General features: G+C 37.3%; 1 protein-coding gene and 2 long non-coding RNA genes across 3 annotated transcripts; 2 read left to right on the top strand and 1 right to left on the bottom strand.

Annotated features, from left to right (window-relative positions):
• Window positions 1-925: 925 nt before the first annotated feature.
• Window positions 926-3,953, top strand: LOC131307699 (uncharacterized). The gene is made up of 3 exons (XR_009194200.1): window positions 926-2,053; window positions 2,512-2,673; window positions 3,689-3,953. It is a non-coding gene; the product is annotated as an uncharacterized LOC131307699 (long non-coding RNA).
• A 4,155-nt stretch (window positions 3,954-8,108) lies between these two features.
• LOC131307701 (uncharacterized) lies at window positions 8,109-10,934 on the bottom strand. Its single transcript, XR_009194202.1, has 2 exons — window positions 10,701-10,934; window positions 8,109-8,413 (listed from the first exon to the last, which is right to left on the bottom strand). It is a non-coding gene; the product is annotated as an uncharacterized LOC131307701 (long non-coding RNA).
• Window positions 10,935-12,567: 1,633 nt separating this feature from the next.
• On the top strand, window positions 12,568-14,447 carry LOC131306891 (uncharacterized). The gene is made up of 3 exons (XM_058333319.1): window positions 12,568-12,694; window positions 12,783-12,878; window positions 13,765-14,447. Exons 1-3 carry the CDS (start codon window positions 12,568-12,570, stop codon window positions 14,445-14,447), a joined length of 906 nt encoding a protein of 301 aa, XP_058189302.1.
• Window positions 14,448-17,468: the final 3,021 nt, after the last annotated feature.

Here is a 17,468-nt window from a genome sequence, read left to right as displayed (position 1 = left end):
CCTATTAAATAGACATTCAAACAACTCAAGTTTAGAAAAGCCTGTATAATGTCTGAACATTCATCGGTTGTGTTTGGGGTATATAAACAAATGCTTGTAATTCGGCTAAGAACCAGGCATTCTACAAGGTTAAAAAATGAACATTCTTGCACACTTTCTCTTCTATTTTTTTAGTGTATGTTATTCGTTAAAAAAAATATGACAAATAGCTGGGAATATTGATCACTCTTCATGTTTCCAAACTACTGTAGGAGTGTTCTGGGTGATCTTTCATTCTTTGCATTGTCATGCCCTCGATTTTAAATATATTAATAAAATATTTTTTCATAAGTAAAATACCAATAACTCCATACGTAAGTACCCTTAAACAATGTGCCACGCCATTTCATAAAGTCAACGTTCTTTCCCAATGTAAATGTGATAAGTTACACTCAAATAATTTGCGAGTCTTATGAGAAAAGAAAATTAAGTTTGTTACAGTCATCCCTAAATCAAAAGAATTTATGAAGAAAATTATATTTTTCATTTACAAAATATGAAGTGTGAAGATGTCAATGTAACTCTTCAAATAAGGCTTTCATGAGATGGTTACTCCATGCAGACCAAAGACTCCAGAGTATGCACCTTTAATCATGTACCTGAAAATGAAAGGTTGAATTACACTAGCCCAGTAGAAAAATCTCAACTAAATCCACATGTCACTACAACAAACATGAGTTTTAATAGCTTAATATTATAGCGTTTTTTCAAAAATGCTGTAATAGAGTTGCATTTAGAGACTAAGATAGCGTTCTAAGGTACTGTAGTGGAGCGGAAGGGATTTATAGCGTTTCATTAAACCCAATTACAGCATTCATCTAGGAAAGGCGCCAGTCTCCATTATTTTGTGGGAAATATAAGACGCCAAAATCACTCGGTGGGCCGAAATCCCTTCTCTCTTCCTAGTTTCAATTTCAAACCCTAACTCTCTCGATCTCTCTGTTTGAACTAGCTTCTGTAATTTCAACTGCAACACACATGGCACAGCAAAAGACGGACTACTAGTCGATCTATCTATACGAGCAGATGGACAACCGCTGAAATTCTGATTGATTTGGGAAGAAATGGCGCCCTAAGCTTATCCTCGAACAACCTCACAAAATCGATCCCTTCCGGCATCTCAACCACTATCGCTCCTCCCTCTCCACCTTGACGCTGATGTCGCCGAAAGATCTGTACCATTTTCTCGGAGAGCCGTTTTCTTTGGGGTTGAGGTGATAACCCACTTCGTACTGTGCTCCAACCGAAGGTTTGGTCCTTCTCCTTTATTTTTCCAAAATCTGATCTAAATAGGTTTGTTGCTCTCTCTCTCTCTCTCTCTCTCTCTCTCTCTCTCTCTCTCTCTCTCTCTCTCTTTCACACACACACACACACACACAGTCGATCTGCCATTGAACAGGAGATTGAACCATAGCACGAACTCAGCCACAAACCTAGTTGTAGTGGCGATTATCTTAAATATTTGACTGACATATATGTACGGTTAAGCAATTTTAGGGTTGGATTTTGGGGGTTTGTGATTCTGCATTGTTTATTAGAAATTAGTGGTTTTTTTTTGTTTATGTGATTTCTGGGGTTTGTGATTCTAGGATTTGGGCTTTTGTGTCGATTCATTCCAACCTACTTGCTATTTGTCTCAAAATTCGCTATTCGGAGTTGGTAGTATATTTTGTTCTCTTCATTGAATGTGCCGATCAACATTCCAATCCTGAACCACATTGTTTGACTCAGTGTAATTGAGTTGTGAACTTGTGATCTAGGTATATTTTTGAAATGCCAGGATTATTTTGCTAATCCTGACTTTGGATAATCATGTGATTTTTGCTTGTTCTTTACCTACTGTTCTGAATTTGGAATCTGTAGCAAAATAGAAGAAGAAAACAGTTTGTTTCTACTTATCAGTTGACTGGTAAATGCTCGGAAGTTTGAGATTGCCGATGACATGTTCTGGAAGGATGGTAAGCCTGTCCAAATTATTAGTGGGGAAATGCATTATTTCCGGATCCTCCCTGAGGTACTTCCCTTTTGTATTTTGTAAACTTTTTTGTTATAATTTATTGCCTCATGTGTTTGACGACGAGCATGATGTATTCTCGAATAATTCTAGGCATAGACAAAAACATGGTAAATCGTAATACAAATAAGGAAAAAATCAGGATTTCTACTACCCCAGTTTATTCTTGTCAATCTGGGATCCCCCCCTTTTTTTTCCCCATTGGTGGACTAGGTACAGAGTCTACAGAGCCCAGCCTTTGCCGTCCAACATTGCAATATATACTCAAAGGTGGACCTACATATTTTTTTCCAAGGGGTCTCCTAGAGTATGTGTCCTTCTAGAACTGTATGCAAAGAATATGCATAACAAGAACTTGATAATTGATAGAAAAACAATTGTTATGATGGAAATATTGTGTGCTTGATAGAATCTGTGGTTTGATTTTCTGATTTGGTTTTTGATTTTGATGATTGAAGTATTGGTAAGATAGGCTATTGAGGGCAAAGGCATTTGGTTTGAATACTATTCAGACTTATGTTCCTTGGAATCTGCATGAACCAAGTCGGGGGGAGCTTGATTTCGAAGGCATTGCAGATATTGTCTCTTTTTTAAAGCAATGCCAGAAGCTGGATCTCCTAGTTATGCTTCGAGTTGGACCTTATATATGTGCTGGTAAGACAAACTTTCAGTTGTTCAAGGAATCTGAAACAATGCTTTATAGGAATTTGAAGCAATGCTTTGTGGTATTTGCAAAATTTGTCAAGGTTTCGCATCCAGCCTGTACTCAGTTCATGAAGCTTGAATCTAGAATGCCAGGATTGGCAAAGAGTTTGATTTTTCGTTCATGCCTTGCCTACATTCTCTTGACATAGTGCCCAGGAGTGGATGTGTTGTTTGTTCTACAATAGTGCAACTTTAGAAGTCCACTGGAGTTTATGTAGTGTGTTTGCCTGGCAACAAAATTAGGCAAGAAACTTGCATGAAGTAGATATTTCTTACTGCTTGATGTCCCCTGCCTTTATTATGTACTCTCAATCTCATTGCTTCCTCTTCAAACATTAGCTTTGTTTGAACTTTATGGTGCAACACCATGCATTTGGATTTTCTACAAAAATAATTGTCTCCATCTTTCGTTTTTCGTTTAGTTTCTTCTGTTCATTTTCTTCCTCTTTACTTTGACTCCAATAGGCACTGTTTTGAAGGCTGATAATAGAAAACTGGGAAATTTCCTGGAAGTTTGGAAGTTTGGCTCTGACATTCTTTTTTCCCCCTTATACTTGAAGCTCGTCATTGTAAATAACTTATATGTATTATGCATTTGTATTTTTTGCTTGAAGCCATTGCTACTATCATTCTTGTACTGTCCAAGTTATATTTTCCACTTCTCTTCCTTTCAAGTTCACGTGGACTTGTACCTCTGGCTATATTTCATAGGCACTTCCGAATAAGTGAAATACCCTAATGTGATTCAGATTGGCATGATATTCGTATCAATCTTCTGAACGCTTTCCATTGTTTTATGTTAACTTTCTTTTTGTAAACTTTTGTCACTACTAAAAGTTCTTGGTTGTAATTTTCATGACTCATGACTATTTTAATTTCCTCTAATTTTCAATTAAATTGTCCCCCATTAATAACATCTGTTTTTTGTAGAGTGGGATTTGTGGGGATTTCCTCCATGGTTACTCGCCGTTGAACCAGCTCTGAGATTGAGATCATCAGACCCTGCTTTCCTTTACTTGGTACATTTTCCATTTGTATAATCTCATATGTTAGATATCCTAGCATATGAAGGTTGTAAAAATAAATAAAAAATTGGGTAACTGGGTTCATGTGACTGGTCGAGTTTCAATAGCTAGTGTTGCTCGTCCTTGTTCCCCGAAAGCAATGAGGTAGTTGTTTATATGCATTATTTCATTTAATTATGTATGTGTTTGAATAGCTAAGTGGCTCGGCTGGTAGTTAAATGGTAGTTAAATGCGTGTGGTTGAAGTTCTAGCATTTTACATAATTTTCTCACATGAATAGTTATGTTCCACAATCGCTCACGGATTGGTATATGTCGTTCGCCAATTGGACATGGTATGGCTGCTTCTGAGATTGTTCTTGGTTCTTGCTGACAATTATCCATCATATTCTTCTTTTTCTAACTGCAAACATTATGTTGCTTTAAACTTGTTTTTCTCGTTAATAATTTTTACTATATCTATTGGGTTACTTTGAATAGTTCTATATTTACAGGTATGTGTTCGCCGTTGGGAGCAAAAGGGTATAAACTCGACCAAAAAGTAAGCTTCAAATTAAGAACATCTCCGTGGGCGAAGAATTGGGGTGCTTGAATGAGATGGCTGCCTAGTTTAGGATTATATTTTCTGGAAGAGAGATTACATTAGTGTTTTTTTATGAGTGTAATTAGTTTGACTCTTAAATGTAGTTTGTGCTGGAAAATTATTCTTCAAGCTATTGTAATGAATCTTCGGTTGAATTATTTATCTTACATTGAAATTGTATCGTGTTTGGATGTAATTTGGTGTTGAATGGAATGTAGATTTTCTGTATGAAAATGCTAGTATATTGGCATTTGTAGTATTTGAAAAAAAAGAAGAAGCTAAAATTGGCTAAGATAACGTTCAGAAAACGCTATTGTTTACCTTTAATAGCATTCATTGCATGCTGTAAAAGAAATAAGATAACAGACAAAAAATGCTATCAAATGTACAAAATACAACAGCGGGCAATAGATGCTATAGAAAGTTCTTTTACAGCGGACAATAAACGCTATAGAAAGTTTTTAACAGCAGACAATGAACGCTATAGAAAGTTAAGACTTTTAATTGCATGGGCTAATAAGGCGTTCTCCGAAACGCTATCTATTACCTACTATAGCATTTGTTGCATGCTATTAAAAGCGTTTTTTGTTGTAGTGTGTGAATGAGATGATAAGTGTGAAGTCATATGAATCATGCTAGAAGGGAAATCACATAACTAAGGAATGATGAAACAATAACTCTATAACATTCAGTTTCACGGGATTCACACATAATCCTAATCAAAGATCCATAAATTGAAGAACAACACATATTGCCACCCTTAACCAGAATCAAGCATTCACTCATATCCCATACTCTACATTTCCACCTCTTGCGTTGCAGTGAAAATCACCCGATTGGGTCTCTACATTACCACCCCTTACGTTGCAATAAACATCACCCGATTTGGGTGTCTGCATTACTACCCCTTGCATTGTAATGACTTCCCTATTCTAAGCATTACACAATAACCACTCTTTCTCATCTATCCTCATTTTATCAACACATTCATCATTCAAAACAATGCATCATATCACAAATATGACATACATGCATTAATAATCTCATCTCATAACAATCTCATACCATCTCCATATTATTGTTGCTCGAATACACAAGTACAAATTCACTTCTATTATACTAGAAAGAAACACAAAACCCCCAATTTTACTCAAGTAGTGAAATTCCAAACTCAAGTATTCCTCAACTTCAAAATGAAATACCACTAAGAATCATGAAGGAGCACTCAAAATATGAGCACCACATGTTACATAACTTCAATTAGGAGTGAGAATACTCAAGCATTAAGTACCCTAACCAAAATTAAGGATTTTGCAAGTAAGATGTGGGTTTTTTCTTCAAACATGGGTAAAATCAACAATAATAGAGAAGAAGTCAAGAAATTGAGGAACCAAACACTTAATCAACACATAAGCATGTAGAGAGAGGAGAAATCCCTACCAAAGTGGGTTTTGAGCAAAACCCTATGTATACCAAGTCCTACAAGCTTGAATCTACCAAGAACAATCATTTCTCAAGCTTAGCTACGAGATGACACATAATCCAAAAACAAGATAAACAAGTGAGGATCAACTTGTATTTGAGAGGAGAGAGAAGAAAGAGCCGAAATCCATGGATCTTATCTCCAAGAATGATAAACTCAAAGCCCGGTAGAAATTTGAATGATCAACACATGGATCTTGAAGTGTGAAGGTGGGTTTATATGAGATTCAAGGGATTTGAGTGTAGGTCTTGAGAGAGATGAGAGAGTGTGGGTTTTAGGGTTGATTTCGTGGTGTATGGATGAGAAAATGGCTAAGGGTCCCTTTACATAGTGGGCCAAAATCGCGCACAAAAAATATCAAAATCTGCTGTCTAGGTACCGAAACTTGGCAAAATAGGAGTTCCGGTATGAACCCGAGAAGGGTACCGAAACTAGCAAAAAGTGGGGTTCTAATATTGAACTCGAGAACTTCACAAGCTTCACCACTGGGCAAAGGGTACCGGTACTAGCCAAAATGGGGGTTCCGGTACCAATCTGGAAATTTCTTAACTTTCTCAATGTTCACCGAAACAAATTCCGATCGTGTCTTAAACATCCACAACACCCCAAACACCATTACAACACTAAAACACATAGTTCAACTATTTTTCGAACATTCGATACACGACACGTGTATCTGTACAATCCCATTAATAAACACATAACTTAAATTCAAAATACGATCTTCCACTTCAATTAATAATTGAAGAAAACGAAAATAAAACACGGGTCTTTACATGCATTCTGCTAAGCATCCCAAGGTTAGATATCTTGCTCTCGTGTTTGTATCTACTTTGAGTATGTTATGTCCTTTGCTTTATGTTGTGTTTTGTTGACATATTGGTGGATTTTCTTGTAGTGCTTGCTGCAAGCATAAATAGAATTTGCATTGCATTGCATTTTCCTAATCTTTTACTCCTTTAGTATTATTTGTTGAAACCTGTGGTGTAGAGGACAAAATATTAGTTGTGTCTTAGTTCCGTATCTGTAATTGTTATTTGTAATCTTGCATGAGGCATGACTGAAGTCCGGTGAATGATCATACCTTCTGTAGTGCAATTAGGCAATCATGTCAACCAGCAAGAAACCCCAGATTTCATATTCTCATCTTCTATAGGAAACGAAAGACAGGAGGAACAAGCGGCAGAGAGAATTACGCCTGCAGAAAAAATCAAAACATTACCTAGGAAACAGATACATGCAATACCCACTGAGCCGTTTGTTTTGCATGATGTTAAATCTTATGATTTTTGCCAAGCCAAATGATTCCCCTCGGAACCAGATTGCTTTTGTTGTTCTAAAGGGCAAGTGCGTCTTTATTTAGTTAATATTCCAAATGATCTATTGGAGCTTTATTATGGTCGATCAGCACATTCACAGCATTTCCATCAATATATCAGACCATTCAACAATTGTTTTGCCTTCACTTCATTTAGTGTAACCCTTGATCCCCGATTTACAAAATCAAATAAGGGTATATACACTTTTCATGCTCAAGGATAGGCATATCATGCCATTAGAAGTCTTCATCCACCCCTCGATAGAAATGATAAGAACAAGTATGCAACCCAATCATTCCTACAGTTATGCTTTTTTGACACCGACAATGAAGTTTCAAATAGAAACCAAGGTGCGAGTGAACTAGATCCAAATGTTATTTCATGAGTTATAGATATCTTGGCTCCTAATTCGTACTCTATCTTCTTTAGAGGCTTAAGGCAAATACCCAAAGCCGAGTTAGCTACTCACCAAATCAAAATTAGAGCTGATCCAAAATTAGATACCGGGACTTTAGGGGGGCCAATAACATCGCAAGTGGTAGCAATTTGGGCTAGTGAAAGTGAAGGCAATTTGAATTTGAGAGAGCACGATATATTTGTGTATCAGCATGATGTCATTAGTCGAAGAATTAGGTACTACTTTGGGTTTTATGATCCCTTGAAATACCCACTTCTATTTCCATTCGGAGAACCAGGGTGGCATCAAGGTATTAAAAAGATTCTACCAGCAAATTCTAATCAGTCCTACACAGGCCACCATACTGTTCTTCCTCAACATTCTATAACAGGCGATGAATTGTTAGCAGCTGAGTCATTAGGTACAATCAAATTTAAGACTTTGTTTCCTACAATTATCTACATGTCTATACTGCTGGTAATATACGGTTTCTCATTAGTGTATGAAGAAAATTGTTCAAAAGGAGGAATTGTCACGCCCTCGATTTTCAACATAAATAATAAACACTTTTAATAAATAAAGTCCTCGCTGTAATACAAATAATACCCCAAAAGATCTTTTTGTTCACTGTTCTCAAATAAATTCAAATATTACATTCCAACTCGAAGGCCCTAAATCATCATAATACCAATATCCTAGGGAAATATTATTACAATTTACAAATACTATCTTTCCAAAAAAAAAATGCTCTTTCAGATCTTGTGCTATGAAATCCTTCTTGAATATTTTTTTAAAGGTTTGGTCACAAATGCACAACATGTACTCCATGTCAACTTCCTTGAATCGTACCTGAAAATGATAGGGTGAGCTACACAAGCCCAGTAGGGAAATCTATACGCAAGCTATATGAAAATGTGATGAATCATACACCTAGACTGAGTGATGAGACGAGATACCACAAAGAAACGTGAGTTTTCCACCACAAACGAGCATACTACAACCAGGAGATCATAATTTCATAAAGGTATTTCTAACAGCTCATACGTCAAACTAGAAGCATAAACCAACTCGAATTATCCTAATTAGACCACAACTTATCCTCAATCGTCACTTGTCCATCGCTACGCAATTACTCCATTTTGCCTCGATCCATACGAATATGTGATGATCATGCACCAACAGTGGTAGGTGAGCAACATTTTATATGTACAACGAACCCCAAGACGCTAATAACAATGAGTATATCTATCAGCAGAACACCACAAACATATCATTGGATTTCCTTTTTTTAACATAATTGATTTATCTTTCATTTCTCAAGTATTAGCCACTCCATGCAACAAGAACTAGTTTCCTTGATTTGTACCGAACAAGAGGCTCAGTGAGGAAGAATAGTAATCCAAGATACGGTTCAAAGTCGAACGACAAGCCAAACATTAGATTAACAACTTTATCTCTCTTTTCATTTCTCAAGCAACACAGGTCATAAGTCTAGCTCAATCAATCAACAATGCGTGATATGTGATGAAAGCAATGCACCGGGCAATGTTGGGCCCCGTAACCCCCGCCAAGGTCCCACCAAGAAGGTGAACCTGGCTCCGTCCATATTGACGTAAATTTCGGGCGGTGTTGGGCCCCGTAACCCTCGCCAAGGTCCCACCAAGAAGGTGAACCAGGCTCCGTCCATATTGACATGAATTCCGGGCGGTATTGGGCCCCGTAACCCTCGCCAAGGTCCCACCAATGAGGTGAACCGGGCTCCGTCCATATTGACGTGAATTCCGGGCGGTGTTAGGCCCCGTAACCCTCGCCAAGGTCCCACCAATGAGGTGAACCAGGCTCCGTCCATATTGACGTGAATTCCGGGCGGTGTTGGGCCCCGTAACCCTCGCCAAGGTCCCACCAAGAAGGTGAACCAGGCTCCGTCCATATTGACGTGAATTTCGGGCGGTATTGGGCCCCGTAACCCTCGCCAAGGTCCCACCAATGAGGTGAACCGGGCTCCGTTCATATTGACGTGAATTCCGGGCGGTGTTAGGCCCCGTAACCCTCGCCAAGGTCCCACCAATGAGGTGAACCGGGCTCCGTCCATATTGACGTGAATTCCGGACGGTGTTAGGCCCCGTAACCTTCGTCGACATCCGAAGTTGGATACGACTCCATCCATTGTCCATACTCTATGACATGCCACACCATGATACATACAAAGTTCGATGTCACACGTAGCCGTAACACTCGAATCATAGGTCCATAAACATCCTTCATTATGCACAATCCATCCATCATCAATCTCACACCCATTATCGAGTTAAAACGATTATACAACATCATTAAAAATTGCATACTCAATATTTTTCAATGATTCCAACGCCAAATTATCACAAACTTACTAATCTTTAAAACCCACAAGGACCCATAACCACTAGCATCATTTAACCATAACAAACAATAAAAAGAAAACGCAGCCCGATACCCTGCCCAGATTTTCAGATTTTCGTTCAATCTTCTAAAAATTACTATAAATCGAGTTCTTAATATTTTTGAGTGATTCCAGTCCCAATAGTTGCGCAATTGAACGAAGCTTAAAAGTCACGAAGGAACCCTTATCAAATCTGCCCTCAAAGGGTGGTTAAACAGGGGTTTTCCCAGGCTACACGAATCTGTCGCGCAGCATGACAGATTGACACACCTCCACTCAAACGAACATAACTTTCTGTGTACTAAGAGTTTTAAGACGATTCTAGTGGCAAATGAAAGCTGACTTCAAGACCTTCGAATCGATATAAAGTTTACATGAAACGGACATCGGACGAGGAAGTTATGGCCATTCGAAGTGGGCTGACATCCAGAACACGAGACAGATTGCAGACCAGTTTTCTAAAAATCACCATCAATTCAATTCTCAACGGTTTCGTATGATTCCAGCGGCATTATAACGGGCTCTAAGTCTACTCTATTTCATAAGAAGGAACCAAAATTCAATCATGAGTTTAAGAAGGCGTAAAACCCCAAAAACAAAGACCCTGTTTCTGCAGAATTTTCGGAAATGGAACAAACAACCTCAAACAACGAAACAAAGCACGATCTAGGTACGTAAACACCGTATAAACGCATAACAAGAGTAAGAGATCCCTACCTCATGGGTTTTGAGCAAAACCCGAACCTTTGACCAAGTCAACCAAGCTCCCACGCGGTCCGATCATGATTTTTCTTGGATATTTGGAAAGCCCATGCGCCGTATAACGACTTTAATTTTTGGGCTTTGTTCGGAATCACGCTCTAAGTTGATGAAATCGAGGAGAGAAGTGGAGGGAGAGTTTCGGAGGGAGAGAGCCGAGAGAAAGAAAAAAAAAGGAAAAGGGGAAAAAATGGTTTTTTTCCTGTACGCCCATATACATATACATATATACTTATCACACTTTCACCCCTGCACTTGCAATTATGTCACATTGATCCCCTAATCTTATAACCATGCCTTTATTCAAATTTCCACAATTTATGTCATTACTCGATAATTTTAATATTTCTTAAAAAAAAATACGGCCCTAAAATACGGGTCTCTACAGGAATCGTGTCGGCCAGAGAATTCTATGCGTACCGATTCTAGATTAGACCAACAATCAATTCAATAATCCTTGAGTCAGGTCATCTCCTACAACAATTATGTGTTGACATGTATATAAAAATTGAAACATCCCAATTAGACTATTTTAGAACTCACTAGGATAAAATAAGAGCTGATTTGTTCAAGGCATTGTAGATAGCATAGCATGAGGAGAATCACGAGGTTCCAAAGTTGGGAAACATATTGTGTTACCTGGTTCTTTTATAGGAGGTCCTAGAGATATACGCAAAAGATATTTAGATGCAATGAATTTAGTAGAGAGATATGGAAAACCTGATATATTCTTGACCATGACCTGTAATCCCAAATGGTGTGAAATTTTAGCAGAATTGAAACCTCATGAAGATGTACAGAATAGGCCAGATCTTGTGACACGAGTATTTAAGAGCAAATTAGATGAACTACAAAAAGAAGTTATCTAGAACAAGCTATTTGGCCCGGTTGCAGCATACACGTATGTCATCGAATTTCAAAAAAGTGGCTTGTCCCATGTTCATTTGTTGTTAGTATTGAAAAAAGGTTTTAAGTTTAATACTGCTGCTAAGTTTGACGAGTTCATCTCTGCTGAAATACCTGATAAAGACAAATATCCACACCTATATTCAATGGTAATTAAGCATATGATGCACGGACCATGTGGAGAATTAGATGGAGGAAATGTCTGTATGAAAAAAGGGAAATGTAAAAATCATTACCCATGATAATATGCAGAAGAAACATTACTAGCAATGGAGGGTATCCAATTTATAAGCGAAAAGCTAATAACAAACAGGTCAAGGTTCGCGGTCATATGCTAGATAATAAGTGGGTGGTCCCTTACAATCCATATTTATTAGCCAAATTTGATTGCCGCATAAATGTTGAAATCTATTCAATAATAAAAGTTGTTAAATATCTATACAAGTATATGTACAAGGGTCATGACAAAGTAGTCTTCCGTATAGTGGCTCAAAAAAATAATGAAGATCATGATGAGATCTCTGAATTCCAATCAGCTAGATGGGTATCCCCCAGAGGCAAAGTGAAGGATTTTTAGATTTGGCTTACATGAAATGCATCTAGCTGTTATAAGCTTACATTTACATTTAGAAAACTGCCAGCCTATTAATTTTAAGAAAACAACTAAGTTGGATAGCATAACTGAATTTGATTTTTATTCAAGGACAATGTTAACGCAATTCTTTTACATGAACAGCCGTGACAAATATACCAAATCAAAGAAATTGTTGTACAAAGACTTCCCATCTGAGTATGTGTGGGTGGCGCGATCTAGAACAAGGGAAAAATGGAAACAAGGAAATGTAGTGGGCAGAATTATAACGGGAAATTCAATAGAAGGAGAGCGCTATTACCTAAGATTGTTGTTGAATCACGTTAGATGCCCTACATCATTCTTGCACTACAAACTGTTGAGGGCCACGTCTACGATACATATGAAGAAGCAACACTGGCTTATGATCTATTGAAATATGATAAAAGTAATGAAAAATGTTTAGAAGAAGCATGTATGTATCAAATGCCTAAATCCTTAAGACAGTTGTACTGTGCATTGCGGTTGTTTAAATCCAAAATAATTTTTTTGTAAATTTGAAGATCAACTAATTGAATATTTCAGGATGCAAAATATGTCAAAAGCTGAAGCTCGACAGTTTCTTTTAACTGCTTTGAATTCTGCGTTAGAATCGATGGGTAAAAGATTAGACCACTATGGATTATTGCATGATTTTATCACAAATAAAATAGGAACGTATCGTGTTTGTAAAGAAATCGAAGATGAAAAGAACATTGACATATCTGAATAAAAACTTGTTGGCTGCCTCTAAATTGAACATTGAACAGTTGGCTGCATTCAACGCAATACTGCAAGCCGTAAGAGAGAAGAAAGTTGTATCTTTTTTTTAGATGATCCCAATGGCACAAGGAAGACATTTTTGTATCGTGCGATATTGACAACTGTTTGATCTACGGAAAAATTGCTTTGGCAACAACTACTTCTGGTGTAGCTGCATCAATTTTACCGAATGGGTGAACTGCACACTCTAGATTCAAATTCCCTTAGATGGAGATGGTAACTTATGTTGCAATGTTGGAAAATAGACAGGATTGGCAAGTTTGCTAAATGTTGCAGCTCTTATTATATAAGATGAAGCATCAATGGCCAAAAGACAAAGTATATAAGCTGTAGATAGGATGTTGTGAGATTTGACAGAAGTGGATTTGTTATTTGGTGGCAAAGTGGTTGTTTTGGGTGGAGATTTCCAGCAAGTTCTACCAGTCATACCAAAAGAAACTAGATAAGATTGTATCGATGCAAGTCTGGTTAGATCTAGCATATGGCCATGCCTTAAGAAATTCAGGCTCACGCAAAACATGCGGGCCAAAACGGATCCATCTTTTAGCGATTTCTTGCTCAGAGTGGACAATGGCCTTGAACTTGAAAACCTAAAAGGCCAAATAGCAATTCTTGCCTCTATGACCTTATCCCCAAGTGCAACCCAAACACCTATTGAACAACTCATACATTTTGTCTTTCCAGATCTCGATAGTTAACCAAATCAATCGTTGTTAATGACAGATTGTGCAATACTAACACCCAAAAATGACTCGGTGGATGATATCAACGAACAACTCATAAACAATTTCCTAGGAAAAGAGTACTCGTATGTTCGCGTTGATGAGACCGTTAATAAGGCAGACCAAGCTTTATATGTAGACTTTTTGCATTCGATGAATCAGCCTGATTTACCGTCTCATATTCTTAGTTTAAAAGAAAATTGTCTAGTTAGGCTGTTAAGAAACTTGAATGCATCCAAAGACATGTGTAATGGAACATGTTTGATTTGTCGAAAGTTTGAAAAGCATGTTATAATCGCTCAAATAGCTGTTGGAGAAGACAAAGGAAACTTTGTCTTTATTCCGCATATTCCATTACGCCCTTCAGATCCAAAGTTATATCCTATTAAGTTTATTAGAAAACAATTCCCGATACGATTGTGCTTTGCATTGACCATAAATAAGGCACAGGGACAAACATTGGATATTGTCGGCATAGATCTCCATGAACCAGTTTTCTCACATGGACAAATATATGTTGCTCTATCTCGCGCTACTACATCTGAAAAAATTAAAATCCTGATCGAACCAAGCGACTATGAAAAAAATAAACTTCCATACACGAAAAATATCGTCTTCCCTGAAATTCTAGCTAAAGAACAATCCAATGAAGCTATTTTCATAGAAGACATATGTGATTTCTGATGAAAGTCACTATATCCAAAATAACAATATTCGAATGAATGAAGCTTATTACATGTTGGTAACTATTTATGACTTCGAAAGTCATCTGCACATAGCATTCATTGCTGCTATTTTTATATCTGATGAAAAGTCATCGGAGTTATGGCTTCCGAGCGTATGATGATCAAGGACATTAGCAAAAATGTGCGAGGTTGGATACCAGAGGTTATGGTGATTGAAAAAGGGTGCCCAAGACTGGCCAATAAACAAACGCTCTTTCAGAGGTTTGTTCTAATCGATTTTGAGGTTGGTTCCGCTTCCAAAATTATTCAAATGGTGTGACAGAAATTGAAAATGTTTATATTTTAGAATTTTGAATTTAGACTAATTAGATGAACGCTCATATGCTACTAAAATTTATTCTCATCTATAGGGAACTAAAATTCAGGCCACAATCTTTGGACCTGATATTAAAGTCTTGGAACACACCCTTAAGGTGTACCATACGTACTCCATTAGCAATGCTCAGGCTAGCAAAACTCCTAATGATTGTCATCATGTTGTTGACAATCTTCTGCAATGGAAGTTGTTGTTAAGAACACTAGTTGAAGAAATCACTGAAGGTCTTAGTATAAGAGCCTGAAATATAATTTTGTGCCGCTAGCAAAATTGCATAACCACCAGAACAACAAAAATGGCATACGTAACCATGCATTTATCCCTAATTTTAAACTTATCCACGTGAGAGATAAAACCTAATGGCATCTTTTATACGACAGAGGTGCTGTTCGCAATCATGCATGTGGGCCTAAAACGCAAAACCCCAAAAACCTATGTGCAGAATGTCACAATGATTGATCAGGGGTAAGATTTCACGGCCACAACTAATAAGAGTTTAGTTAAATTATTACTAATGCTAACTTTGAACAATCTTTTGAGTCACAGTATGAACCCAACAACATTAACTCTTTGGGATCAATTCACTCAACATGAGGCAGTAAGGATGACTGAGCTTACAGGACCATTTCCTATTGTTATGGGTGTTAGGCTCAAAGTTAGTGCTTCATATGGTAATAATGAAATACAATGCATAACACTTGCACAATTTCACAAATATAAAATTCGGGAAGCGTGCATTAACTTGCAATCAGTTTTGATATACAGATACTAAGCTTGAAACTAAAGGTTCAACGATTTTCAATTTCGATCCTCCTTTGCCAGAGGCAAATGTGCTCAAAACTTGGTAACATAATTTCTCTCCAGTTATGGATTAGTTATAGATTTTAGCTCACAAACAACTGCTGCTTTTTACAATCCAAAAATAGTTCTTCCCTGTTGTTTGATGCAGGTGTCTTGCCCACTCTACCGAAATCCAAAACCTCGATATAGGTCATCTTAATCAAATAGGGACACATGCCACTCCTGTTGAACCACTGTCCGAGAGACAAATCATCAAGATTAACCATCTTCCCATGATTGTAAAGGAGGTAATCTTTTGCTAACATTACGATTTTTCTCTTGAATTCTAATGATTTTCAGTTTCCTAATCTAATATTCATTGGAGCCGAAGTACTATTGGATACGACTTGTTTACAAGATCGCTGACCTAAACCAAAATTTCTTCTACATGTAATGCTCAAAATACAATCATGGAATTAATACTACAGATGATACTCCATTTTGGTGCAACTTATGTGATCAAAAGGTCGAGCCAATGCCAAGGTTTGCCATGCTCCAAAAATAACCTAACTTCTCCCTAGCTTACTTCTCTTGCCTTCTTTGAATGTTCTCGTGTGGTAAGCTCCTTCTTCTATAGCTCAACCTCTTGCTTACCAAATTAGTTTACTCTTCAGACATGCCATCTTAGTTAGCATACTTAACTTCTATCGTTCAGCTTATGTAGACTTAGCAATCACTATATCCAAGACTTATTCAACAACCCCAACAAATAGTTAGTCTCTGATAAAAAAAAACCCTCAATTAAACTGCTTCTATTCACACTGCATGGTAGTTAATTTCTGTTATCTTAACTTCTAATCATTTTACCACTACTTACATCTGTTTTGTTGCAAACTGTAATGTTTAACTATTTGCATTGTTCTACTTTTCATCAGAAACATTTAAAATCTGACCTTTGATTATCTTTAAAAAGATGACTGCAGTTCCATCATGAATATGGCGTTCCAAGATATGCTCGCAATAAGTTGGCCAAAGTTTATTGGTGTTAAAATTGTACTCTTCAAGAATTTATTGCAGCAAAGAGGATCAAACTATCATCTCCTGCCAACTGATGTAAGCCATGTCCTTGCGGCTACATCAAGACCACACAATGGAAAAAAAATTCGAATACACTCTTGACCAGAACTTCATAATTCGCTACTCCAGCATGTTTCCCATCGGGACTCGATTTCGGTGGAGAAAATATAAACAGTTTCAACATTGGCTGAATTCTTTCATCAAGAGTGCACCGAGGTTCATCCAACCTCATCTGTCAGAAATGAATTTGTTGGATCCCCTAAGTGCAGGATTAGGTGTGGCCTAAGACTTATAAAAAATAGCAAATTATGTGCACTCCAAGTTAACAGTAAAACTAATCATTTTTTCCATTCAGTTGTAGAACAACGTCCATGCTGGTTCTTGAAACATGTTAGCAAAACTGGTAGAGCAAAGAATTTCGTAGTAATATAGTACTTGCTTGCCTTCCTAATATTTTGATTCATAGTACTAACGGAAATAAGACGTGTTACTATCAACGTTTTGGGATCTCTTGCAGAAAATTCCAAAGTTATTCAGGTGATATCTATTTGCTCTGCCATATGGAATTGCTCTTGTCTACTGTGGCTATGACGTATACTATGTTAAAATTGAGAACCATGAGCTGGCTTCTTGATGGAACGACATCATCACGAAACACAATTTCAGTAGCAAATATACTTTGTTACTGGGCTCTATGGGTCATCTTATGTTTGATCTATTCATATTTGATGAGAAAGGTTATCAAATCAAGTAGTCATGGACAACTACTACACTTATTCAGCAGCC

Source organism: Rhododendron vialii, chromosome 11a, assembly GCF_030253575.1.
Source record: "Rhododendron vialii isolate Sample 1 chromosome 11a, ASM3025357v1".
Classification (NCBI taxonomy): domain Eukaryota; kingdom Viridiplantae; phylum Streptophyta; class Magnoliopsida; order Ericales; family Ericaceae; genus Rhododendron; species Rhododendron vialii.
Note: the sequence above shows the minus strand (reverse complement) of the source record. Positions and strands in the feature narration are given on the sequence as shown.

Bases quoted from the DNA above. Each gene is read 5' to 3' on its own strand.
- LOC131306891 (XM_058333319.1), top strand. From the start codon at position 12,568: ATGCCCTACATCATTCTTGCACTACAAACTGTTGAGGGCCACGTCTAC. The intron at 12,695-12,782 runs GTATGTATCAAA...GTAAATTTGAAG, and splicing joins AAAATGTTTAGAAGAAGCAT to ATCAACTAATTGAATATTTC. The intron at 12,879-13,764 runs GTAAAAGATTAG...TGTTAATGACAG, and splicing joins TTCTGCGTTAGAATCGATGG to ATTGTGCAATACTAACACCC.